This window comes from Chiloscyllium punctatum, chromosome 7 (assembly GCF_047496795.1).
Source record: "Chiloscyllium punctatum isolate Juve2018m chromosome 7, sChiPun1.3, whole genome shotgun sequence".
Taxonomy (NCBI): Eukaryota; Metazoa; Chordata; class Chondrichthyes; order Orectolobiformes; family Hemiscylliidae; genus Chiloscyllium; species Chiloscyllium punctatum.
Window position 1 is genome coordinate 127,167,195 of NC_092745.1, and position 27,886 is coordinate 127,195,080.

General features: G+C 44.8%; 1 protein-coding gene across 15 annotated transcripts in view; it reads left to right on the plus strand.

Annotated features, from left to right (window-relative positions):
* The window catches only part of adgrl2a (adhesion G protein-coupled receptor L2a), a 797,903-nt gene that overhangs the window by 667,336 nt on the left and 102,681 nt on the right, over positions 1-27,886 (plus strand). For 11 of the 15 annotated variants that reach the window (XM_072574792.1, XM_072574794.1, XM_072574790.1 and 8 more), the window contains 4 exons: positions 5,470-5,769; positions 18,015-18,118; positions 20,664-20,849; positions 21,065-21,103. In XM_072574792.1, coding sequence (XP_072430893.1) covers positions 5,470-5,769; positions 18,015-18,118; positions 20,664-20,849; positions 21,065-21,103 — 629 coding nt within the window. The remainder of the gene's footprint in view (positions 1-5,469; positions 5,770-18,014; positions 18,119-20,663; positions 20,850-21,064; positions 21,104-27,886) is intronic. The other 4 variants (XM_072574797.1, XM_072574805.1, XM_072574803.1 and 1 more) reach the window with 1 other exon arrangement.

The window sequence follows — 27,886 nt, forward strand, 5'->3', positions numbered from 1 at the left end:
TGAGGACACCGCGATAACCTAGTGTTGACCAAGTGCCAAATATGTCGACCCTTTGGGCAACTGAAGTCCCTCATTGCTGAAAAATACTTGCACCGCGTAAGTGCAGCTAATGGAGAGGTTTCCTCTCTCTGTCTCTGCTGACTGCACTTAACAGTGTCCAGAGGTCTTCCGTCTCTCACCCTGAACCTATGGGTCTGCCAGTCCGGGCACTAATGTCAGTTGTCCGAACTATAAATTAGAGTTATGAAATGTGAAAGTGGCAGATCACAGAGATTCAAATAGGTATATCATTAAATATAGCAACACAACTTGAGAGGAGTGGCTCAGTTGTTAGTACTGCTGCCTCATAGTGCCAAAGACCTGGGTTTGATTCCACCCTTGGGTGACTGTCTGTGTGGAGTTTGTGCGTTCTCCCCGTGTCTGCATGGGTTTACCTCCAGGTACTCCGGTTTCCTCCCACAATCTAAGGATGTACAGGCGAGCTGGATTAGCCATGGGAAATGAAATGCAGGGTTACAGGGATTGAGCAAGATGCTGCTTGGAGGGCAGGTATGGACGCAATGAGTCGAATGGCCTGTTTCCACACTGTATGGCTTTGAATAAGATCCTGTGTTATCACATCAAAGCCATACGAAATGCAAAGCACACACAGGTGCACTTCTCGAGAGGAATAAAATCAGAGAAAGTTTGTGTTAAAAGTGTATTAAACCTTGACTCCATACACAGAGTACTGTGTGTCGCCTTGATCTCCACATAACAAAAGAGGTGTTACAGAAGCATTGGGAAAAAGAGGCAAAGAAAATGTTTTACAAGGAGGGTTGTAAAATAGAAGTTACAACTACTTTGGAAAAGAAATTAGGTGAAGTCAAATATGGGGTGACCCAACAGAATGCTGCAAAATCATAAACATGTTGAAAGACATTTCATCCCCTTGAGGAGCACTCATAGTGGACTCCAAACGTTAACTCTGTTTCTCTCTCCCCAGATGCTACCAGATCTGCTGAGTTTCTCCAGCAACTTCTTGTTTTATTTCAGATCTCCGACATCTGCAGAGTTTTGCCTTTATGAAAAGGTTTTAAATCGGTATAAAGACATCTTATGGAGAAATCTAAACTCAGCGGCACAAATCGAAGTTAGTCACTAATAAATCCATGAGGATGCGACATTCATTACCACAGAGTGTAGATAAGATTACCCTTTTGAAATTTATTCGTCTGCCATGGGTGAGCATCGCTGGTCAGCTCAGCCGTTGTGATCAGACAGTAGTTAATAGGCAAGCACATTGCTTTGCAGTCCCAGGTAAGGACAACATAGGAATAGGAGGAGGCCACTCAGCCCCTCAAATCCGTCCCATCATTCAATGATCTGTGGCCGATCCCCATATACTTGCCTTTGCCCCATATCCCTTCATACTTTTGCTCAACAAAACATTTGTTTATCTCAGACTTAAAGTTAGCAATTGATCCTCTATCACCTGCTGTTTGTAGAAGAGATTTCCAAGTGTCTATTGCTCTTTGTGTGTGGACAGTAGATTTCCTTTTCTAACATTACTTTAAAAACCCAGATGGGTTTTCCCCTGACAGTATTTACCATTCGACTGTTCCATTCCACAGTTGCATTAATGCCAATATTTGGCATAGCAGGACTTGAACCTGCCATCCCCAAGACATTACCTCGTTTAGTAATAATGCCACTAGGCCATCACCTCTTGCAGTAATGTAGTAGACAGATTTAAGGAGTAACCAAATAAACAGAGGCAGGAGAAAGAAATATCAGGGTATTTTGAAAGGGTGAGGTGGGTCAAAAGAATTCACATTGGTGCTGGCTGCTGGGAACATCTGAGTAAATAAATGATACGGGGTAAAAAAAAATTCTTCCGCTGAAAATCTGGATGACAATTGCTGTGATGGTCTCATGTGGCAGAAGATATTTGCAAAGCTGCCCGGTATTTATTAGAGGATGCAGCAAGCTGAGATTATCAGCACACCTATCGACACCACACCCAGGCTACTTTTCGATGGGCCTTCGATTATATCGTGTTGCTGCGAACGGAATCATTCGACAGCCTTGCACTTCAAGGGGGATTCGCTAGAAAGCCAGGGAATTCTCCGACTGTGAGAATATGAGAAGGGTTCTTTGAAAATTTAATCAGCTTTGCTCACCAACTCTTGACTGCAGGGGGGTGGGTGCAAGATGTTACATTAATTATTTTCCTGGAAGGCACGGCGTTAAGTTACTGAAACATGATGTAAATTGAAAGCTTCTCAAGTACTGTACATTTCCCAGCCACGCATTCTTTAATTTTCACATTGCTTATTGCTGGCAGAAGTGTAATGACTGTTTTGATCCACACTCAATGTGTGTAGTGACTACAAGTAGAAAGGCCTTCAATCACATTTAAGCCGAATATGAGTCATAATCCCTTTGCTGTTAAAAGCAAATAATATTTACTTGTTGAATACTTTTCTTTTAATATATGTGTTTATGAGTTAACTTGTACAGACAGGCCTAATATTCCCTTGAATGTAGGAAACAAAGGACTGGTCTAATTGAGATGTTTAAGACAATTAACAGATTTGAGGGTGAGAAGAAAGAGGCTGTTCACTGGAAAGGGGGAGTCCAGAACAAGAGGGTTATGTGTGGGAGGATCTAGCTCTAGGGGATCAGCATTTAAAAATCTAAAACAATGATGAAGAATTTTTTTTTCTCTCTCAGACGGTTGTGAGTCTTTGGAATTCCAGGGTAGATCCCGGGGACCTGGTAAAAACAATGACTGCAGATGCTGGAAACTAGATTCTGTATTAATGGTGCTGGAAGAGCACAGCAGTTCAGGCAGTATCCAACGAGCAGCGAAATCGACGTTTCGGGCAAAAGCCCTTCATCAGGAATAAAGGCAGAGAGCCTGAAGCGTGGAGAGATAAGCTAGAGGAGAGTGGGGGTGGGGAGAGAGTAGCATAGAGTACAATGGGTGAGTGGGGGAGGGGATGAAGGTGATAGGTCAGGGAGGAGAGGGTGGAATGGATAGGTGGAAAAGGAGATAGGCAGGTAGGACAAGTCCGGACAAGTCATGGGGTCAGTGCTGAACTGGAAGTTTGGAACTAGGGTGAGGTGGAGGGGAGGGGAAATGAGGAAACTGTTGAAGTCCACATTGATGCCCTGGGGTTGAAGTGTTCCGAGGCGTAAGATGAGGCATTCTTCCTCCATGCGTCTGGTGGTGAGGGAGTGGCGGTGAAGGAGGTCCAGGACCTCCATGTCCTCGGCAGACTGGGAGGGGGAGTTGAAATGTTGGGCCACGGGGCGGTGTGGTTGATTGGTGCGGGTGTCCCAGAGATGTTCCCTAAAGCGCTCTGCTAGGAGGCGCCCAGTCTCCCCAATGTAGAGGAGACCACATCAGGAGCAACGGATACAATAAATGATATTAGTGGATGTGCAAGTAAAACATTTGATGGATGTGGAAGGCTCCTTTAGGGCCTTGGATAGAGGTGAGGGAGGAGGTGTGGGCGCTGGGTCCAAATCGCACCGTGATGGAGTTTTAAATTCAACAAAAATCTGGAATTAAGAGTCTGATGATGACCATGAATCCATTGTTGAATACTGCAAAAACTCACCTGGTTCACTAATGTCCTATCAGGAAGGAAGTCTGTCATCTTTACCTGGTCTGGCCTATATGTGACTCCAGACCCACAGCAATGTGGTTAACTCTAAACTGCCCTCTGGGCAATTAGGGATGGGCAATAAATGCTGCCTACTTCATGCCCTTTCTTGCATGTTTATAAAACTGCATTCAGGTGATGTAAGGATACACCTCTTCATGGGAAGGATTGGTGTATATTCTCAAACACTTGACCCTCCAAAATTCCTGATGAAGGGCTTATGCCCGAAACATCGATTTTCCTGCTCCTCGGATGCTGCCTGACCTGCTGTGCTTTTCCAGCAACACACTCTCGACTCTGATCTCCAGCATCTGCGGACCTCACTGTCTCCCTCCAAAATAGCTGTGGAGTCTGGTATGGCTAAGGGCACTAGTCATTTGAAATCTCAAAGCTGAAATTGTTACATATTGATCCTGGGTATGGAGGGACTGTCTTCTGAGGAGGGGATTGAGTAAGTTGGGCCTGTAATCATCAGGGTTTAGAACTTACTGAAAGATGCAAGATTCTTCGGGAGCTTGACTGAGTAGTTGGGACAGATCGCTTGAGGAGCTGTTGAGGACGAGAGGGCATCATCACAGAGTAAAGGGTTGCCCATTGAGAATAGAGATGAGGAGGAATGTCTTCTCTGAGAGGGTAGCAAATCTGTGAAATTCTTTACAATGGACAGCTGTCAAATGGTAGAGCAGAACTCAATGGGCTGAATGGCTGAATTTTGCTCCTGAGTCTCATGGTCAAGACTGGGTTGTTAAGTATTCAAGCTGAGGTAGCCAGATTTGTAACCAAGGAGGGAGTCAAAGGTCATGGGGAAAAGGCTGGGAAGTGGAGTTGAGATTTATCAGATTAACCATGATCTCATGGAGTAGCAGATCAGATTTGATGGCCTTAATGGCCTACTTCTGATCCAAAGATTCATGGTATTTTTGTTAAGCAAAAGTCTTTGGACCCTAGGCAGATGAACTAAGCTGGGAGGAAATAAGAGGATGTAGTATAAACTAAAGGGAACAGTTCAAGAGGAAATGAAGGGGCTTAAAGATCTGAGACTTGCAAATCACTGAAGCGGGCAGCACAGCTGAAGAAGGAGTTAAAAGAGATGTACAGCGTCAGGTTGGTTTGCCTCAGACTTCGCTGGAGAATTGTGTCTGATTTCGGGCACCACTCATTATGAAATTGTCTGCAAGATTTGGAGGGGATGCAGAAAATGGCTGTAGAAAATGGGGACTTCAGCTGCATGACAGATTCAAGAAGATTGGGACTGTTCCCAGTGGAGAAGAGAATGTTGATAGGAGATTTCGTTGAGGCGTTCAAATTCGTGAGGATTCCAGGCAGGGTAGACTGCCCCCAGTTCAGGGTAGACTGTCCCCAGTGACAGGGTAGATAGTGCCCAGTGACAGAAGGGTCACCAATGAAAGGACTTTGGAACCCGATTAGCAAAAGAACAAACAGCCACAGGAGGAGAAAAGTTCTGAGTGATTACCCTCAGCAATCAGCTGCCAGGAAGCATGGTGGAGGCAGATTCAATTGCAGTTGTCCAAAGTGAATTGATTAAGCACCAGAGAAAGGGGTGGGTGTGAAGAAATTCACGGTGACAGAGGATGGGGAGGGGAATGGAAGTAGCTGATATTTCTTGCTGAGAGTTAGCACAGTTATGGTAGGCTGAACGGCCTCCTATTCTATGACCTTTATCCAGTTAACAGTAAGCGCTAACTGAATGGTGCTCAATAGCCTGCTCTCGTTTCTGCATTTTTTCCTCCCTAGATCCACGCATACAAGCTGTGGAGAAGCACGTTTGGTCTCACTGTGTTGACTTGCCTTGCAGAACCTACCACCATCGAGACCACATCCTTGGTGACTACTGGCATGAAGACCACGCTGGCGACCACAACCTCGACGACCATGGAGAGAGCACCCGCCACTACCACCCTGGCAGTGGGCACCAAGGAGGGCAGCCGCGGGCCCAAACTGGGGCTTCCCGATGTCGGGACGAAAACGCCGACAGTGTCCAGTTTCCTCCCAGTCCCGGAGAGATTCTGTGGGGCGACACATGCCCGGGAAATAGGCTGGCCTCAGACCCAGCAAGGACTCTTGGTGGAGCGCCCATGTCCTAAAGGCACTCGTGGTAAGTGTGCTTCACCTCATTGTCTCTGTTGTATATGAACAGTTGGAAAGTACTCAGTATAAATTGTGGCAGAATCAGAATGGGCAATCCTTTGCTGGTAGGTTATGTTCAATGGCACCCATGTTCAGGCCCTGGATTTACAGAGGAAGTGAGCTTGTTAGATACATGAAGAGGTGGGGAATCAAATCACTACATTGCAGAAAGATTCAATCCATCAAGACTGCACCAACCCTCTGAAAAGCATCCCACCCAGACCCACTCCATCCCTCTAACCCTACATTTACCATGGCTAACCTACCGAACCTGCACATCCCTGGACACTATGAGTAATGTCCCACAGCCAATTGACGCTAACCTGCGCATCTTTGATCTGTCGGAGGAAGCCAACACAGACACAGGGAGAATGTGCAAACTCCACACCGGCAGTCACCTGAGGGTGGAATTGAACCCAGGCCCCTGCTGCTGTGAGGCATTAGTGCTAACCACTGAGCCACCGTGCTGAGGGATACAGGGCATGTGCAGGTGGATAGGATTAGTTAAGAATGACATCATGGTCGGCACAGACATGGTAGGCCAAAAGGACTGTTCCTATGCTGTACTATTGTATGTTCTGTGTTTACTAGTGTTGCCAAGAAGTGGGCTTGCTTCTTGCAGCAGAAAAGTGTGAGGTGATGCATTTGGTGGGAAGGACATTGAAAGAAAGTGCAAATTAGGGTGTGCAATTCTAAGGGTGGTTGCAGGAGTAGAGGGACCTGGGTTTATATCTGCAAGCCTTATATATGGGCTAGTACACCAGGAATAGCATCCTTGCTTTGCATTTGACGTACACCTATCCAAGGTGGGGGGACGGGTGTGTGTCTCAGTTTAATACTTTCTCTAAAAGGCAGCACCTTCAGCAGGGCATCCCTCCCTCTGGACTGCACTGGAGTGCCAACTGATACTTTGTGTTCCGATCTCTTGAATGGAGTCTTGAACTGACGACCATCCCACTCAAGAGGCAAGGATGTTCCTCACTGAGATATGACTGATAAAGAGAACAATCCCATAATGATGCAAGCCTGACCATCCTGGTGAGAATGTGCTGTGAGTTAGGAACAGGAGGAGCCTACTCTGCCATTCAATAAGATAGTGGTTGATATGATTGTAACTTGAAACCTGTATTTCCACCTACCTCGATAACCTATTCCACCACCATTGCCTTCCAAGAATCTATCTACCTCTGCAGTCAAGATATTCAAGGCCTCTGCTTTCACCATCACTGGGCCAGACTCAGTTGGCCGAAGGGCCTCCTCTGTGCTGTGTGACTCAATGGCCATTTCAGGTTGAGAGTTCCTTTCACCTTCCTGCCAAAATGGACAGTTTCACATTTCCCGCCTGCCAGCTGTTTGCTCACCCACTTGGCCTATCTGCGTCTTTTTGTCATCTCCTGATGACCTCATCATAATTTACTTTTTTACCTATCTTTGTGTCATCAGCATATCTGGCAACCACGCCTTCAGTCCCCACACCTACATCAGTTACCATAAATTGTCAACAGATTAAGTTCCACTTAAGTGGCACACCACTCATTGTCGAGAGTGTGGTGCTAGAAAAGCACAGCAGGTCAGGCAGCATCCGAGAAGCAGGAGAATCGACGTTTCAGGCATAAGCCCTTCATCAGGCTTTAACAGCCTGATGAAGGGCTTATGCCCGAAACATCGATTCCCCTGTTCCTCGGATGCTGCCTGACCTGCTGGGCTTTTCCAGCACTATACTCTCGACTCTGATCTCCAGCATCTGCAGTTCTCACTTTCTCCCACTCATTGTATTGTGCCAACTGTGTCAACTGTCTATGCCCTGTTAACCAACCAATCTTCAATCCATGCCCAAATGTTGTTTTGTCACCATGAGCTTTTACTTCCTGCAATTACCTGATCAAAGACATTCTGGAAATCTAAATACAGTTCACTCACCAGGTTCCCTTCATCCACAACACGTTACTTCCTCAAGGAACTTCAATAGATCAGTCCACTTTCTCAAAACCCTGATTACAATTGCATGGATGAAATAATTAATGGATGTTGCAACTGACCACATGATCTTCAAGTTGTTAATGTCTCGCGGGACAGTCAGTCAGAATGTTAGGACATTTCTGCTTTCTTGCTGTGGGCACATGACCCTAATAGCTGTGCAAATACAGGACAACCTTGATTATCCAAACAAGACGGACGGGGAGTATTTTGTTCAGATAACTGAGAGTCTGGATAACGGATTGTTCGGATAATGCATAGCGTGTTTACGTGACCTTGAGAGCTCGTTCGTATAATCCTAAATTTGGATAATTGATGTTTGGATAATCGAGGTTGTTCTGTATTCCAGATTCTGAGAGGGAAGGTGCAGAGAGATTATTTCCCCTTGCGTGATACTCTAGGACAGAGGCCACAATCTCAGAATATGAGATCACGTATTTAATAAAGAGATAAGGAGGAATTCCTTGTCTGAGGTTCATTAGTCTGTGGAACACTTTACTGCACGGGCTGGGTAAATATGTCCAAGGCTGAGACTGACAGATTTTTGATCAGTGAGGGAATCAAGGGTTGTGGGGAAAAGACAGGAAAGTGGATGCGGGGGTTATCAGATCAACCATGGTCTCATTGAATATCAGAGCTGACTCAATGGGCTTCTGCTCCTGTTGTCTCACGTGTAGAAATCAACTTTAATTAATTTGCATTCCTATTTTATGGACTGAAGGAATATCCCTACCATTAAGGGAGTCTCTAGCACCATGGGAATCATAGGATCCCTGCAAAAGCAGGCCATTCTGCCCATTATCCACACTGACCTTTTGAAGAGCATCCCACCGAGACCCAGAGCCCTGCCCCTTTCTTAAATCCCTTCAGTTGCCATGGCTAACCTCCCTCGCCTGCACATCCTTGGACACCATGAGCCGCTTCCCATGGCTAATGCACCCTAATCTGCACATCTTTGAAGGAAACCAGAGCATCCAGATGAAACCCACACAGACATGGGGAGAATGTGTAAACTCCACACAGACAGTTACCCAAGGCTGGAATCGAACCAGGCCGTGAGGCATCAGTGCTAACCACTGAACCATCCCACAGGCTAATGGTCAAATGATACTATGGATATGAACCTCACTGTGGCAGTGGGTGGAACGTAGATGAATATTTCTGGAATTGAAAACTTGGTAAGGATGACAAGAAATCTAAGGGAAGGAAATATAATCTGGCCTATGTATGATTCCTGCCGTAATGTTATTGATGATGAACTGCCCTCCACAATGCCTGAGCAAGCGATGCAGTTCAGTTACTGATGGGTGCTGACTCTTCCAGAGATGTCCACCACATCTCATTAAATGACATTTGCACGAAAGCGATCCCTTTGGCCCACCAACCCTGTGCCTTTCTTCATTAAAAACCTTCTGCCTCTACACTAGCTATAATCCTCTAATTCCTGCCTCGTCAGATATCCATCAAGATTTTCCTTAAATGTTGCTATTGGATCTATCTCCACCATCTCCTCTGGCAATGCATTCCAGTCACTTACCACCGTCTGTATAAAAGATTTGCCTCTCACATCTCCTTTAAACTTATCCCCTTTTACTTTAAACCTATCCCACTGGTAATTTACATTTCTACCCTGGGTAAAAAAACTCAGATGATCCATTCTAACTGTGCCTCTCGTCATTTTGTAAACTTCAGTCAGGTCACCCCCTCAGCCTCCCACATTCAAGTGAAAACAAGCTAAGTTTGTCCAATCTCTCCTCATAGCTAATAGCTTTCAAACCAGGAAACATCCTGGTAAGACGTTTCTCCACAGCCTCCACATCCTTCTGGTAGTGTGAGAACTACTGTACTGAAAATGTGTTGCTGGAAAAGTGCAGCAGGTCAGGCAGCATCCAAGGAGCAGGAGAATCGATGTTTCGGGCAGGAGCCCTTCTTCAGGAATCCAGCAACACATTTTCAGCTCTGATCTCCAGCATCTACAGTCCTCCCTTTCTCCTGAGAACTACTGTACACAATATTCCAAATGTGGTCTACACAGCTGCAACATGACTTGCTAATTTTTATACACAAAGAAGGCACACATGCCAGAAACCTTCTTGATCATCTTATCTACCTGTGGTGCCACTTTCAGGTAACCGTGGACCTGTACCCTCTCTGCATGTTAATGCTTCAAAGGGTTATGCCATTTAGAGTTCTATTGAAACCATCCTCAGTCTTTCTTGTAAATGACCACTGACCCCCTTGATTCATCAGTCAATAATGCTACAGTGCTTTTAACAAGTACTTTAACATGTTCACACACAACCCTGTTATTTCAAATTAAATGGACTACCGCCCTTCGTTGTGAAAGAAAATTAAACCAAGCAAATTAAACAGACTATTAGCAACCCTGAAGTGAGTATTAATTCTTTTTCTACATCTTTCATGAAGCTTTGTTTTTTAAAATTTCGCCTGTTCCTTCTGAGTGGGATCCAGAATGGGAAAATTTCTCTCAGAGTTTGTATGGCCCAGCAAGTCTTTCCTCAATTACCTTGTCCAACCTTCCTCTGCTCATCACTCCCCATAACCATTAATACTTTCTTTCAAATAAGCATTCATAAATCCCTTTCCAAAGACGTAATGGACTCTGCTTCAGCAACAGGTTGTGGCAGAGAATTTTGCATTGTGACCGTCCACCGTGTGAGGAGATTACTTCTACCCCTCTTCCTTCATTTTAATTCTTCAAGTTACTTTAAATGTCAGCACTATTGCTACAATCTGCCCAGGCACAGTGGAGTCAAGAATGAGGTGCTGGAAAAGCACAGCAGGTCAGCCAGCATCCGAGGAGCAGGAGAATCGATGATTCAGGCAAAGGCCCTTCATCAGCCCTTCCTGACGAAGGGCTTTTGCCCGAAACGTCAATTCTCCTGCTCCTTGGATGCTACCTGACCTGCTGTGCTTTTCCAGCACCACACTCTTGACTCTAATCTCCAGCATCTGTAGTACTCATTTTCGCCCAGGCACAGTGGAGTTTGTCACCAGCATCTTCAATTGCCCCCTGATTTTCCAGGTTCCATTGAATGGATCCAAATTTAGACTGGAAGACACAAGAGCCAGAGGTAGGCCATTCAGCCCAGTGAGTCTGCTCCAACAACAAGACCATGGGCTGAACTGATAATCCTCAACTCCACATTCCTGCCTTTTCCCCATGATTCCCCTATTGGTGAGGAATCTATGTCAGCCTTGAATATACTGAACAACCCAGCCTCAACATCCCTCTGTGGTGAAGATTGTAGCAGATTTAATAACCCTCTGAGGGAAGAAACTCCTCCTCATCTCATTGCATCCCTGAAGTGTGGAAGCAGGCCATTCAGCCCATAGGGTCCACACCGACCATCTGAAGAACACCAACAAACTGAAGAGCATCCCAATCAGATGCACCCTATTCTTGTAACCTTGCAATTCCCACGACTGATCCACCTCACCTGCACATACCTGGACACTACGGGCAATTTAGCATGGACAATCAACCTAACCTGCACATCTTTGGATGGACTGTGGGAGGAAACTGGAGCACGCGGAGGAAACCCACGCAGATATGGGAAGAATGTGCAAACTCCTCACAGACAGTCACATGAGGCTGGAATCAAATCCAGGTCCTTTGTGCTGTGAGGCAGCAGTGCTAACTACTGAACCACCATGCCTCCCTTGTTGTAAAGTGTCGAGTCTCTCTCTCTCTCTCTCTTTGCTCTTTCTCTCCCATCTCACTACAGAGACTACAAGGACGGTGGCAATTAAAGATGGCTGCCACCATTACAATCTTCTCAAGGTTGATTGCAGACAGTCAATATATGGTGCCAGAGACACCTGTGAAATATGTTTTAAACGTAGATCTGAAATACAACCCTCCCAACCTACTGCTGTGGATTGTGGTTCTTCTGTTGCTTAGCTTTGACAGCAAGGCAAACAGAATATTCAGCACCACAGGCCCAATCCAGCCTTTACGCTGCACATGACTGAGAGTGTCTGACATGCATGAGGCTGATCACAAGAGCTTAGCAGTGGGGGGTAGCAGTAAGCTCATGGAGATATGGTGCCGGACAGAACTCGACCACAGTAAGCACAAAGAAGCATTTTCACGCTCAGAGATCATTGTGGAATGCATCCAAGTGCAGTCCTTGGGATCACGGATTGTATTTTACAATCTCCAACTCCAATTATTCGTCAAAAAAAATCCCGTTTCAATGCGTTTGTCACTGCCTCTCCAACAATGCTGTACATAATATTTGAACTGCTCTTAGAGCATCTGTTCCAATTAGGATGGGCACAGAAATGCTATGGCACAGGAAGCCATTCAGCCCATCGTGAAGTGAGCATCTTGAAGCGATGCCAATCTCCTGCTTTTTACCCCACATCCTTGCAAATTATTTCTGTCCCAATAATCTCCCAGTCCCCTCCTGAATGCATTGAGTGATACAATAGGTGGAATTCCAACAAAAACAGTCTTTAAAAACAAAATGAAACATTGTTGATCTCTCATGGTATTATTATAGTGAGCTAAACAAGTGCAACTTCAAATGGAGCTCAGTTAGAGTCGGGGACATTCAGACTGAGATATGCAGTTATGATTCAGTCCCCATAATCCCTCTGTTTAGATGAGGCACACAGCACCTCTGTTAAGATAGGGGACATATGTATGCAGTAGCAAATCTGCAAACATAACGCCCGTGACAAGTCTGGGCACAGTAACTCACGATGGTTGAGTTACAATTGGGGGAAGGGTTGAACTCCATCTGCCACTCCTCAGCCCAGCTCTGCATCATATCTAAGTCCCTCTGCAGCCGACAACAGCCCTCCTCACTGTCCACAACTCCACCTATCTTTGTATCATCTGCAAATTTACTGACCCACCCTTCGACTCCCTCATCTAAGTCATTAATAAAAATTACAAACAGCAGAGGGCCCAGAACTGATCCCTGCGGAACTCCACTTGTAACTGGACTCCATGCTGAATATTTACCATCTACCACCACCACCACTGAGCGTGAATTGTTTTTACAATTGGGGGAAGGGAAATTACGATGCTGTAAGACAGGATTTGAGGAGCATACGTTGGGAGCATAGGCTGTCAGGGAAGGATGTGGTGGAAATGTGGGACTTTTTCAAGGAGCAGATACGACGTGTCCTTGATATGTATGTACCGATCAGGCAGGAAAGAAATGGTCGTGTGAGGGAGCCTTGGTTGACGAGGGAGGTTGAATGTCTAGTAAAGAGGAAGAAGGAGGCTTACATAAGGTTGAGGAAACAAGGTTCAGACAGAGCAGTGGAGGGATACAGGATAGCCAGAAGGGACCTGAAGAAAGGGATTAGGAGAGCTAAGAGAGGGCATGAAAAATCCCTGGCGGATAGGATCAAGGATAACCCCAAGGCATTCTATGCGTATGTGAGAAACCTGAGAATGACGAGAACGAGGGTAGGTCCGATCAAGGACAGTGGTGGGAGACTGTGTATTGAGTCGGAAGAGATAGGAGAGGTCTTGAACAAGTACTTCTCTTCAGTATTTACGAACGAGAGGGACTGTATTGTTGAAGAGGAGAGTGTGAAACGGACTGATAAGCTAGAAGAGATATCTGTTAGGAAGGAAGATGTGTTGGACATTTTGAACAACTTGAGGATAGACAAGTCCCCCGGGCCTGACGGGATATATCCTAGGATTATGTGGGAAGCAAGAGAGGAAATTGCAGTACCGTTGGCAATGATCTTCTCGTCTTCACTGGCAACGGGGGTGGTACCAGGGGACTGGAGAGTAGCGAATGTTGTGCCCCTGTTCAAAAAAGGGAATAGGGATAACCCCGGGAATTACAGGCCAGTTAGTCTTACTTCTGTGGTAGGCAAAGTAATGGAAAGGGTACTGAGGGATAGGATTTACGAGTATCTGGAACGGCACTGCTTGATTAGGGACAGCCAGCACGGATTTGTGAAGGGTAGGTCTTGCCTTACAAGTCTTATTGAATTCTTCGAGGAGGTGACCAAGCATGTGGATGAGGGTAGAGCAGTGGATGTAGTGTACATGGATTTTAGTAAGGCATTTGATAAGGTTCCCCATGGTAGGCTTATGCGGAAAGTCAGGAGGCATGGGATAGAGGGAAATTTGGCCAATTGGATAGAAAACTGGCTAACCGGTCGAAGTCAGAGAGTGGTGGTAGATGGTAAATATTCAGCATGGAGTCCAGTTACAAGTGGAGTTCCGCAGGGATCAGTTCTGGGCCCTCTGCTGTTTGTAATTTTTATTAATGACTTAGATGAGGGAGTCGAAGGGTGGGTCAGTAAATTTGCAGATGATACAAAGATAGGTGGAGTTGTGGACAGTGAGGAGGGCTGTTGTCGGCTGCAGAGGGACTTAGATATGATGCAGAGCTGGGCTGAGGAGTGGCAGATGGAGTTCAACCCTGCCAAGTGTGAAGTTGTCCATTTTGGAAGAACAAATAAGAATGCGGAATACAGGGTTAATGGTAGGGTTCTTGGTCAGGTGGAGGAACAGAGGGATCTTGGGGTCTATGTACATAGATCTTTGAAGGTTGCCACTCAGGTGGATAGAGTTTGTAAGAAGGCCTATGGAGTATTATCGTTCATTAGCAGAGGGATTGAATTCAAGAGTCGTGAGGTGATGTTGCAGCTGTACAGGACTTTGGTTAGGCCACATTTGGAGTACTGTGTGCAGTTCTGGTCGCCTCACTTTAGGAAAGATGTGGAAGCTTTGGAGAGGGTGCAGAGAAGATTTACCAGGATGTTGCCTGGAATGGAGAGTAGGTCATACGAGGATAGGTTGAGAGTTCTCGGCCTTTTCTCGTTGGAACGGCGAAGGATGAGGGGTGACTTGATAGAGGTTTATAAGATGATCAGAGGAATAGATAGAGTAGACAGTCAGAAACTTTTTCCCCGGGTACAACAGAGTGTTACAAGGGGACATAAATTTAAGGTGAAGGGTGGAAGGTATAGGGGAGATGTCAGGGGTGGGTTCTTCACCCAGAGAGTGGTGGGGGCATGGAATGCGCTGCCCGTGGGAGTGGTAGAGTCAGATTCATTGGCGACCTTTAAGCGGCATTTGGATAGGTACATGGATGGGTGCTTAATCTAGGATAGAAGTTCGGCACAACATCGTGGGCCGAAGGGCCTGTTCTGTGCTGTATTGTTCTATGTTCTATGTTCTATGTTCTAAGAGCGTGCTGTCGTAAAGTCTTTGATTTCTGAGTATTTAATCATGTGTTATATTTGGGGACTCAGTGTAGTTTGTTATCTGACTAAACAAGGTGAGAGGGGATGGCATAACTTGCCCAGTGTATGAGCTGACAATCTACAACTTGTATTCCTCTAGTGCCTTTATTCATGAAATATCCAAAGGCACTTTGCAGAAGTGTTACAATTCAAAATATGACTGTTCTTGATGTAACTTGGCAAAATTGGGGTCAGTTGACTCAGTTGGCTATTAGCTGTTTGTAATGCGGAATGAAGCTAATAGCATGGGTTCAATTCCCACACAGGCTGAGGGTTACCACAAAGGACTTGCCTGCTCAACCTCTCCCTTTGTCTGAGGCATGATGACCGTCAGGTTAAACCACCTGCAATAGCCTCTCCATGATGAGAGAATGCAGAACTATGATGACTTTATCTTTTACTCCCAATGTTCATATATTTCCAGAGTCTTCTCAAGAGGCATCCTAGCCTATCAGCAATGCCAGAGCATCTGGTCGTTTAGTACTCTTTATGGGATCTTGCTGTGCACAACGTGTCTGCTGCATTTGCCTGCAAAAATATGGCAGCAGCATTGCAACAGTGGCTCGATTTCACACGTATGTTCTGAGGAAGGGTTGCCGGACCCAAAATGTTATCTCTGATTTCTCTTCATAGATGCTGCCAGACCTGCGGAGCTTGTCCAGCAACTTCTGGTTTGGTTTCATAAATATGTTATTGGCTGTGAAGAACTTGGCTTACTTTTTGTATTGAAGTGGATTATCTGCATCCAAGGAGCATAATGCAATTACGGAAGGTTTTGGATCAACTTTGAAACCTGCATTTGAATTTATTTTTTGGAAATCTGGAAGTTGAAAAGCCCTGCAACAGTAAAAGTGACCTTGGAAATGTCAGAATGTTGCAAAAACCCAGTTATTTCACTGAAGATACAAAAGTCTGAAAACACAAATCAATAGATTTCAGAACAGCTTCTTCCCCGCTGTTATCAGATTTATGAACGGATCTCTTATACGTTAGAGTAGATTTTTTTTCTGCACCTTCTCTGTAGCTATATCACTATATTCTGCACTTTGTTCTATTACCCCAAAAGTAAATCAAATCAAATGAACTCCAATCTTACCACCAAAGGAATTCATTTGATTTGATTTATTATTGCCACATATCCTAAGATTCAGTGAAAAATATTGTTTTGTGTGCTAGTTAACAAATCAAATCTTACATGAGTACGTCAGGATAGAGTCATGGAGATGTACAGCATGGAAACAAACCCTTCGGTCCAAGTCGTTCATGCCGACCAGATATCCTAAATTAATCTAGTCCCATTTGCCAGCACTTGGCCCATATCCCTCTAAACCCTTCCTATACCCATCCAGATGCCTTTTAAATGTTGTAATTGTACCAGCCTCCACCACTGCCAATGGTCATCAAGAATCTATCTATATCTGCCTTCAGGATATTTAAAGATTCGGTATCCACTGGCTTTTGAGGAAGGAAATTCCAAAGACTCTCAACTCTCAGAGAAAAAAATGTTTCCTCATCCCAGTCTTAAACGAGGCAGCCCCTTACTTTTAACCAGTGACTCGGGGTTTAGTTTCTCCCACAATAGGAAATATCTTTCCGATATCCACCCTTCGTGCCCCTCAGGGCAATGGGAGGCAGGAGTGAGAAGTTTTACAATGAAGCTTTTCCCTCCTGTTGGTTAAGAGAACACAAACAGAGGAACCTCGATGATCTGAAGGACAAGGGCAGGGAGGAGTTTTGTTCAGTTAATCAAATACCAAATAATCAAGGTTCCTCTGTATTTCCTGGATTTGGAGGAATACAAATGTGATCTAATTGAAACATCGGAATTTCTTGAGATGCTTGACAGGGTTGCTGCTGTCCTTCTGTATCCGGGATTTCTAGAACACTGGGATTCTTGATCATGGGGTCACAGTCTCTGAATGAGGTAGGCAGCACTTACGGATCGAGTTGAGACATTTCTTCATATGAAGGGGTTTCTACCTTTGAGATTCCCCACATTTGGAGGCTCGCTGATTCTCAGATTTAGGGTGCAGTCAAAGTAGACGTCAATAAATTTGAAAGGAAGGAAGGAAATTGTGGGAAGGTGTGATTGAGGTATATGGGATTGAGGTAGATGATGGTTTTATAGAATGGTGGAGCCATTTGAGGGGCTGAATGGCCTCCTCCAGATTCCATACCTTGTTAAAAATCACACAACACCAGGTTTATTTGGAGCCCTATTGGACAATAACCTGCTGTTGTGTGATTTTTAACTTTGTACACCCCAGTCCAACACCGGCATCTCCAAATCATGAATCCCCTACCTTGTTCAGGCTGAGCAATAAATGCAAGCCTCGCTGCCAATGTTGACTTTGGAGACCTTGAATTTTAAAACCTACTGCAATATCTTCCACAACAGAACAATTCATGCTCTGCAAAGTCATTTGTGTTCCAAACGTCTACCACTCTCTGTCCAGGATTGTGCAGTTTAGGGGGGATTGGCCATGCTAAAATTGCCCCATAGTGTCCAGGGATATAGAGGTGGGTTAGCAATGGGAAATGCAGCTTTACAAGGATAGGATGGAGGGGGTGGTCTGGGTGGGACACTCTTCAGAGGGTTGGTGTAGACTTGTTGGGTCAAATGACCTGCTTCCACACTGGAGGGAGTCTGAGATTCTGTGTGTCAGAAGCACTGAGAAATAGAGGTGAGGTATTTCTGGGCACTTGATTGCTTTTATAGCCTTTATTTTAAAGTGGCAGAAATCTTCAAAAAATGGGCCGGATGCGTTATAACCGAGGGAGAAGATTTGGATAGCGAGCAGTTGGCTTTTCCTAAATAGTGGGCGTTTGTCTGGGTCAGTGGCTCGCCAGAGGTGGTGTATGGTACAGAAATCAGCAGTGATTAACTGCGATGACTAAACCACTATTTATGCGCCGTTGGTGTTTTATATGCACGGGAAGATGCTTTGAAAGTTTATCTAATTTGTTCTGCTTCATCTCTTGTAGGCACTGCCTCTTATCTCTGTATGGTTTCTACGGGATTGTGGAACCCTAAGGGTCCTGATCTTAGCAACTGTACATCACATTGGGTGAACCAAGTGGCACAGAAGGTTTGTTTGTGCGGTTTTATTTTGTTTAAATGCCAACCACCAGAAATTAAAACCGAGTACTGAGAATTCAGTTTGGAGATATAACTCGCTAAATGCGTCATTTCTTTTTCTCTCTCTCCCAACACATCCTCCCCCTGTGCCGGCTCAATACCTTTTTTAAAGACTTTCCAAACTATACCTCGCAGGTACAACGACCTCAAAGGATAACTTGCGTGCATAGTCATTATATATCCTCGTCATCGGGGCTTTAAGAAGGCAAAGTTTTCTGTTTCAAAGGATCAAATAGGCATTGCGGGCAATTATCCTCAGGAGCCACGTGGCCTTTGAACTTTACGTTGTGGAGCCTTGACCTTCCAGTCTGGTTACCCTTGACGACCAATTTGTGGCTTGTGAAATGATAGAAATATTAGTTTTCTTGTGGGCTGGCACAGGGAGATAATTGGGAATTTAAAGAGTATTTGTGTAGCATCCCTGATTACCGTGTGGCAGAGCCAAGTAAAAGCAATTTTAAATAGATTTGTGTCTCTCTATCAGTCGCTGGGTCATTTAGTTTTGAAATTCTACACTTGCACGGAGCAAAAAAAAGTGGGTGAGAAAATGTCCAAATTATTTATTCCGCCAGTGGAGCTCAGTCAGCCAGTTGCTGATGATGATCTTTTCATATAAGATTCTCAACTTGTGTCAGATGCCATTTTAATTGAGATGCTAGTCTTAATTTAAATGGTGTGTGTCTCTGTTCATGTGTCAGGAATGTGAAATTCAATTCAACTGTATTAAGCATTTGCAAATCTGGCCTTGACAGCAGAGATCTCTAGCCTTTCAGACTTTCTATTCATACAAAGGTCCAGATTACACAATTGATAGCCAAGCTGGAAGGTGCTAAAGATACAACAGCCCAACAACTTTAACTCAGGAAAGCCTTGCATTCAAATTTTTGCCATTTAGCTAATTTCAGATGCATGTCCCAATATTCTTATTGGACTCACAATGTGTTCATTGTCTCCAGACAGACCAGTTTCCCAAATTGTTGTCATTTTGGAGTGGTAACTTCATAAGACCCATAGGAGCAGATGTAGACCATTCAGCTCATCAAGTCTCTCTACCAGTCAGTGAAATCATGGCTGATCTGATCCTCCTTCAGCCTTCTCTCCTGCCTTTTCACACAAACTCGAAATTCCCTGACTGATTAAAGATTTGTCTATTTCAGCCTTGAATATACAGCTTTCGACAGATCTCTGTGTTAAATAAGTCCACAGATCTACAACCTTCTGTGAAAAGTCATTATTCTCCATCTGCATTAAAGGGACAACCCCTTATTCTTAGGTGATGCCCCCTGATCCCAGACTCACCCACAAGGGAAACAACCTTTCTGCATCTACCTTGTCAAGCCCCACTAAGAACCTTGTACTTGCCATAAGGTCGTCTTTCATTCTTCTCCATTGCAATGAGTAATGGCCTAACCTACTTGTCCTCCCTCATAAGACAATCCCTCCATATCTGTCTCAATCCAGAGAATCTTCTCTGGACTGCCTCTAATATCACTATATCTTCAAAAACAAAATAGTGTGGATGCTGGAAATCTGAAGCAAGCACAGAGAACGCTGGAGAAACTCAGCAGGTCTGGCAGCATCTGTGGAGAGGAAGCTATACCTGAAATAGAGAAGCAGAACAAACGTGTGAACGCAATAGTGCCCTCCTGCAGAGCCCCTCCAAGCTACTGTGTGTCACTCAGGCAGGTTCAGGTCTCTACGAATTAGGGTCTATGCTTGCTGCTGTCCATTGAGATGACAACACTTCCTGAGGCATAGGGACATGGTGTAAGGGAGCTTCAGAGTGAGAGGAGCAGGGATGTTCACTCTTTGAACAGTGGCAAGACAGTGGCGAGTCTTGGGAACTCTTTGCTTGAAAGTTGGCGGAGGCAGAGCCCTTGAATACCCTGAAGGCAGAGATAGATAGATTCTATATTATGCAAGTGGGACTTGATTTGACTTATTGTTATCACATGGACCGAAGTACAGTGAAAAATTTTGTTTTGCCAGCAGGATAGGCAGGTCATAGGGTGCTTAGACAGAGTGAGGCCTACACTGTTACAGCTACACAGGAGGGGCACAAAGCAGGATTAACATCAAATTTGAAATTTGAGAGGTCCATTCAGCAGTCTGATAATAGCAAGGAAGAAGTCGGTCTTGAACGTGTTGGTACATGTGTCTAAGCTTTTGTATCTACTACCTGTTGGAAGAGGTTGGAAGAGAGCATTACTGGGATGGGAGGGGTCTTTGATGATGTTGGTAGCCTTTCCCTGGCAACGGGAAGGGTAAATGGAGTCCATCGATAGGAGGTTGGCTTCCACAATGGTCTGAGCCGTGCACACAACCAGTGAAAGTTTATTAGGGGTGGGGTGTGCAGCCGAGAATGTGGAGTAATCAGATCAACCATGACTGTATTAAATGACGGAGCCGAGGGGCGCACTCCTAACTTGTGTGTTGGGATGCTCTTGGTCACAATTGAGAGACCCTGCTGAGCGTGTGTAAATCCATGATTACAGATCCGGAGTGGGGAAAACGCTGCCAATCTGGCAAATGAACTGGCCAAGCACACCAGGGGACCCATCTACGCAGGAGACGTCAGCTCCTCGATCAGGCTGATGGAACAGCTTGTCGACATTTTGGATGCACAGCTCCAGGAGCTACGACCCAGTGAGAAAGACACCGTGGGTCGCAGTTTCAATAAGGTAAGGTCAATGACACTGGAGTAGCACCTTCGATCGTATCGCGTCCATTTATTGGTAGCAAGAAATACCTGCTTTTCCTGATGCGCACCTGAGACACTGTGGCGTGGGGGAAGCAGGGACAATTGGAGAGTTTCCGCTATCCTCTTTTCCCTACTAATCCTTTCTGTGTTGTTTCTTTTCTGTGTTGAATTCTGTCTCTCCTATCGTTGGAAAAGCTCCAAAAAAGAGAGAGGACTTGTCGGGCATATATTAAGGTAACTCCACTGTGATGTTGCTTTTGCTGTTGTTGAGCTTGCACAAGCAACACTCCGCCCCTTCCCTCGAGACTCCCTCCTCCCTGCTTTGCAAATGTGTTGCATGAAGACTCTCTGCCTTGCAATGCCGCCCACCATTTCTCTCCCCCTCACCACCCCCCCACCCCCTGAAGGTACAAATACCGTTTTCTTCTCAAACTACGCAAGAACCACGATCCTCTGGTGAGCTTTCTTTCTGCTTGCTCTGTGTTTCGTTCACTGTGATTCACGCTGATGCCGTATGTGTTCCTGGGCTGAGGTTGTCTGCCCTCAGTGCAGCTTGGGAAAGCTCCGAGCGTCATTTCTACATCACAGCTATTTTGACTCTGAGTGAGGAAAGCCAATTCTTTCTTCAAATGCGTCTAACTTGCAGCAGTCTGTGGTAAAGTAATTGTCAACAAAAGGGGAGGCGTGGCCTAGTGTTGTTGTTGCTATTAATCCGGGAACCCAGGTAATGTTCTAGGGACCCAGGTCCAAACCCTGTCATGGCAGGTGGGAGGATTTGAATTCACTAAGAATCTGGAACTGAGTCTAATGATAACCATACGTTCATACAATATAGGAACAGAATGAGGCCATTCGGCCCATCGAGTCTACTCCGCCATTCGATCATGGCTGATATTCTCCTCATCCCCATTTCCCTGCCTTCTCTCCATGTCCCTCCAACCCATGACCAATTAAAAATCTATCTAACTCCTCCCAGCATCCACTGCCCATTGGGATAGCGAATTCCACTGATTCTCAACCTTTTAGGAGAAGTAGTTGCTCCTCAACTCTGTTTTAAATTTGCTGCCCCTTATCCTAAGACTGTGGCCTCTTGTCCTCGAACGCCTCACAAAAGGGAGAATCGGCTCCACGTCTCTTTGCTCCACACCGTTTATCATCTCGAAAACAGTTCCTCAATTTGAACTCCCATCTACCAATGGATCAGTTGTCAGGGAAAAAAAAACCCATCTGGTTCACTAATGTCCTTTCGGGAAGGAAACTGCCATCCTTACCTGGTCTGGCCTACACATGACTCCAGACCCACAGCAATGTAGTTGACTTTTTACTGCCCTGTGGGCAACAAGGGATGGGTAATAATGTTGACCTAGCCCACATCCTGTGAAAGATTTTTTTTTTAAAAATGAGAACTTTTTTTAAAACAGCATGTAGTGTGGACATGAATCGCAAGGTGTTACAATGCATCAGTTTTATTTTTTGTTATTCATTCACAGGATGAGGGCATTGCCAATTAAGCCAGAATTTATTACCTGTCCCTAATTATCTAGAGGGCAGTTGAGATTCAGCCACATTGCTGTGGGTCTGGAGTCACATGTAGATCAGACCAGGTGAAAATGGCAGACTTTCTTCCCGATAGGATGCTCGTGAACCAGGTGGGATTTTCCAATAATTGACAACAGTTTCATGATCATTGTTCGCCTCTTAATTCCAGGGTTTTATTCAATCCAAATTCCATCATTTTGCTGTTGTGGGATTTGAAACCAGGTCCTCAGAACATTACCTGGATCTTTGAATTAACAGACTAGTGATAAGACCACTAGGCCTCCCTCCTGATTAAGGTAATAACTGCTGTTTGAAGCAAGCTCATAAGTGCATCTTGCATGTACATTTATTGTCATGCAATTATAAAGAGATTTCTTCATTAGTTCACATTATATCACTATTGTTAAGGAGCTCAATGGGGCAGCCAGTTTGGATCAACCATCATACGAAGATCCATTTATCTACTTTTGGCAACAGCAGTAAAAAAGAAAATAAACAATTGTTGCCCGCAATTTGCAGTACAAGATGCTTCTCTCTTGTGACTTGTTCCTTGTGATATTTCAACATCTACCAAAAACTTTGGCTTAATGTTTAATCCAAAATGTGTCACCCATAGTTACAGCGCTCACTGATCCCTGTGTCGCTGTCTCCATCCAGGCTACCAGCTGACACTATTTCATCTCAGTTTTTGTTCAAAAGAAACCTTGAAACCGTGATATGTGGCCCCTGTTACATTGTAAATGAAATCGTGTCTTTTCATATACACTGAGAGTATACACTGAGAGTTCACTGATTTAATTCTGGGAGCTCAAACTGATCCTTTAAACATAGTAAGTGCAAACACTTTCCATGCATCTTGCATGATGAGTTGTGTGAAGGGAATATCCAGGATCATATTGAATGGCAGAGCATGTTCGAAGGGCTGAATGGCCTACTGCTGCTCCTATTTTCAAAAATTATAACAACTTTCTTCGCCTTAACCTGAGAACATATGAACTATGAGTGGAAGTAGAGCAAGGTCCATTTTTAAGGACGGATATGCTTGCCTTGGAGGGGGTCCAGAGGAGGTTTATAAGTTTGATGCCAGGGATGAAGGGCTTGTCATTTGAGGAGAGGTTGAGGTCTGTACTCAGTGGAGTTTAGAAGGATGTTGGGATCGGATTGAAACTGTTAGAATGCTGAGAGGCCTGGATAGAGTGGAAGTAGAGAACATGTTTCCACTCGTAGGAGAGACTCGAACCTGAGGACACAGCCTCAGAGTGAAAGGACAACCCTTAGAACTGAGATAAGGAAGAATTTCTTCAGCCAGAGGGTGACAAATCGGTGGGACTCATCGCCACAGAAGGCTGTGCAGGCCAAGTCACTTAGTGTATTTGAGACAGAGATAGATAGGTTCTCAATTAGTGTTGGGTTTAGGGATTATGGGAGCAGGCAGGGGAATGGGGTTGAGAAACATATCAGCCACGATCAAATGGCAGAGCAGCCTCGATGGGCTGAATGGCCTAATTCTGCTCCTATATCTTCTGCCTTGAGCATGCTCCACCTTTTTCTCATTCTTCTAAACTCCAATGAGAATCGACCCAGTTTACTGCACATCACCAGGCAACCCACTTATCCTCAGAATCAATCCCAATGAACCTTCGCTGTAGCACCCTCAGGTGACTGTCTGGGTGGAGTTTGCACATTCTCCCCGTGTCTGCATGTGTTTCCTCCGGGTGTACCGGTTTCCTCCCACAGTCCGAAGGCATGCAGATTAGGGTGGATTGGCCATGCTAAATTGCCCCATAGTGTTCAGGAATATGCAGGCAAGTGGATTAGCCATGGGAAATGCAGGGTTACAGGGATAGGATGGTAGGGGGATGGATGGGATGCTCTTTGGAGGGGTGGTGTGAACTCGATGAGCTGAATGGCCTTCTTCCCCAATATAGGGACTCTATAACCCAGCCAGTCACACCCACATCTGATGGGAAAAAAAAGGGATATGTGTTATTAATGTTATTCTGACACACACTCCATCATCAACAGTGCTCCATTAATGGGGGTGAGGAATTGGCCGGATATGATATCCTCGCCGCATGTGTTACTGTATTTAACTTCTGGCTTGTCAAATGGAAGTGAATAAACGGTCACGCTGAAGTGTGGTATTTCTTGGTTGTCAAAAGGAGTTCAAGAGGAAATCCCCAAGGTGAGGGGGAGACAGTCTGAGTGTCAGATCAGATACGACTATTTATTGGCTGGTTATTGGGCCTTTGCCCATTGCTGACTCCCAATAAAAACAGGCCAGCTGTCTGCAGTGTTGTCTGAAGTTGAACTGATGCCAATAATTTCAACCAGATGAATTAGGCCTGTGGCAGTTGTATCAATAATTGCATGGTGTCCCTGGGACTGTATATCTATATTTGTAAGAGGTCCCTAGACAGGAAGAAGTAAGTTCAGAAAACCATAACTTGAAAGGGAATCATGAATCAGAAAAGATTTTGACATTGCACCTCCCCCACCCTTCCTCCATTTTGTGCCCTGGCCTGCACTGTGGCTGAATTGTAGAATGTTCCAAAACAGTAAAGGAAAATTCCATTACCTTTCTTGTCCGTCTCTCATAAATCACATTGTCAAGTGCTGCTGCTATTCTTGTGCCTCAGTAATATTGTTTGATTTCTAATGATTACTACCCATGTGAAAGAATTAAGAACTGATCATTCTGCATGCTTCACCAAGGCAACTGAGCTGATCCCACCTTAACCCGAACCATAATGACCGACAGCCAGACATATCTTCCTCCTTTCGATCGTATGTACTAAAAGTTCTGACCTTATCAAAGGCCCCTTTGTTTAATCAACGAGCAAAGATTAGAAGTGAGACAAAAGGCTATTCGGTCCATCATTCAGTTCATTCCACTCTGAATCCATATTCAATGAATAGTTGTAAATGTTTTCTTCATTAACCTGTAATTACACACCTCAAACTTGAATCCTGACCTCTGGCTTAGAGGTAAGCACCACAAGAGTCTCACACCTTTTCTGCCCAGATATTTTCGAATCACCCTGTTACAATACAGCTCTGGAGTGGGTCAGACTTGAACTCGGCTCTCCTGGCTTAGAGATATGGACACTTCCACCTTGCCACAAGGGTTATACTATGGATCCATCTGAAAGCTCTTCCACTTGTCCGTGAAGTTGATTCCAATTGCTTTAATAGCCGTGATGGGTGGGGACCTCACTTGACCATCATTGGCCACACAGAGGCAAGAACCTATTCCCACTCACTATCTTTCCAAAATCCAAAAGAATGTGATCATATCAAAACAGCTTGGGTTTATCCCATCGGAAATGGAGAGCCATGCCATTCCCACACCCATGGATTAAGGGTTCACCCATTCTGTGTTGAGGTTCTGGTAGGGAGTTAAATTTTGTGGAACTCTTCATCACAGAGGGCAGTCAAAGCCAGGTCATTAAGAACATTCACATCTGAGATAGATTTTTAATCAGTCAGGGTATCAAGGGTTATAGGGAAAAGGCAAGACAATGGTGTTGAAAGATTCGCCATGATTCTGTTTGATTTATTATTGCTGGACTGTTAATCCAGAGATCCCGATAATGTTCTGGGGATCCGGGTTCAAATCCTGCTGCATTAGATGGTGGAATTTGAATTCAGTGTGGAATTAAGAGTCTAATGATAGCCGTGAATCCATTGCTGATCGTTGGAAAAGCCCATCTGATTCACTAATATCCTTTAGGGAAGGAAATCTGCCGCCCTTACGTGGTCTGACCTACCTGTGACTCCAAACCCACAGCAATGTGGTTGATTGTTAACTGCCCTCTGGGGCAATTAGGGATGAACTATAAATGCTGGCCTAGCCAGCGACACCCTCACCTTGTGAGTAAATAAAATAAAAGTTTGCACACTGTGTTTACAATCAATGCTCTTTCTACAAAAAAAACCATTCCAAATCATCACAGTGGCTCAGTGGTTTGCACTGCCTCATAGCGCTGGGGACCTGGGTTTGATTCCCCCCTTGGATGACCGTCTGTGTGGAGTTTGCATATTCTCCCCGTGTCTGCATGGGATTCCTCCGGCTGCTCCGGTTTCCTCCCACAATCCAAAGATGGGCCGATTAGGGTGGATTTGCCATTGGGAAATGCAAGGTCGCAGGGGTAGGGTACGTGGGGTTGAAGGGTCAGTTTAGACTTGATGGGCCAAATAGCCTGCGTCCAAGATGTAGGGATTCGACCAAATTGTTTTTTGTAATCTTAAACAAGTTCATTATTCATGACATCGGGTACCTTCACAGTGCAGACAATAAGGACAGAGCTGTATTGTTGAAATGAGTAACAGCAAAAAAAATGCCCTCAATAGACCAATCTCTCCACCTTCATAGTTAATAGCTGGAGTAGAATTGATATTAACATTTTGACTATTCAGTCTCCGATTAGACCAGGGGGAGAAAAACCTGTAATGCCTCATCTCAGTATCTTCCACCTGGAAGGAAGGTCATAGTGGCTAAGAAATTAGACAGAAAGAGGATATTAAGATGGATTAGGCTAATTAATCTTATACTGACAGCAGCCTTGGTAGCTTTTTTCTAATCATTCTTGCAGGTACAAAGCACTGCTTAAAATCATCTTCCTTTTTTTTATTTGCATAAAGTACCTTGTTACTAGAGCTGGTTATGTTAATACTGGCCAGATAATGTGAAGATGGGAGGAGAGAAAGGTTAACGTCTTGTACTAAATTGCACAATTTTGGAATACAGTATGATTCACTCTCTTTAATTCACTGTTTTACAACGCCTACACATTACAGCATGGAACTAAGTAACTGATTAAATTGATCAAATTTAATTACTTTCAGACAGGATTGTAATGGCCTCCAGTTCACCTGATGAAGGAGCAGTGCTCCAAAAGCTTGTGATTTCAAATAAACCTCTTGGACTGTAACTTGGCATTGTGTGACTTCTGACTTTGTCCACCCCAGTTCAACACCAGCACCCCCACATCAAAAAATAATGTTTGGTAGCTGGTCAGTTGGACAGAGCTCTTTGCTTGAGTTCAAAGTTCTGTTCAGAGTCTCGTTAATTGTTTTTCTTCCAATCACTGAGGGAGAGAGAGAGAGAGAGAAACACACACAGACCTGTCTTGGCTGGGAGACTTCCCAAAGGTTGAAGTGCAAGTGCCCTGCCTCCATTCTGTGACAATATGTAGCGTAAAATAAATCCAAACCTGTTGCAAAAGTAACAAATCCAGCTTCTCCTGACTTTCTATAATGAGTAAATGAACATCATAAGAGTTCCACATTTGAGCTATTTTAAAAAAACTGGTTCAGTTTCTGTCATACAGCAGCAGCCCACCTTCCATTTCTCCGAGGATGTATTCCAAAGAAAAAGATGTCATCCTTACAAAGGGAGGAGCAGGAAAATCAACGTTTCAGGCTCAAGCCCTTCATCAATTCCTCGGATGCTGCCTGACCTGCTGTGCTTTTCCA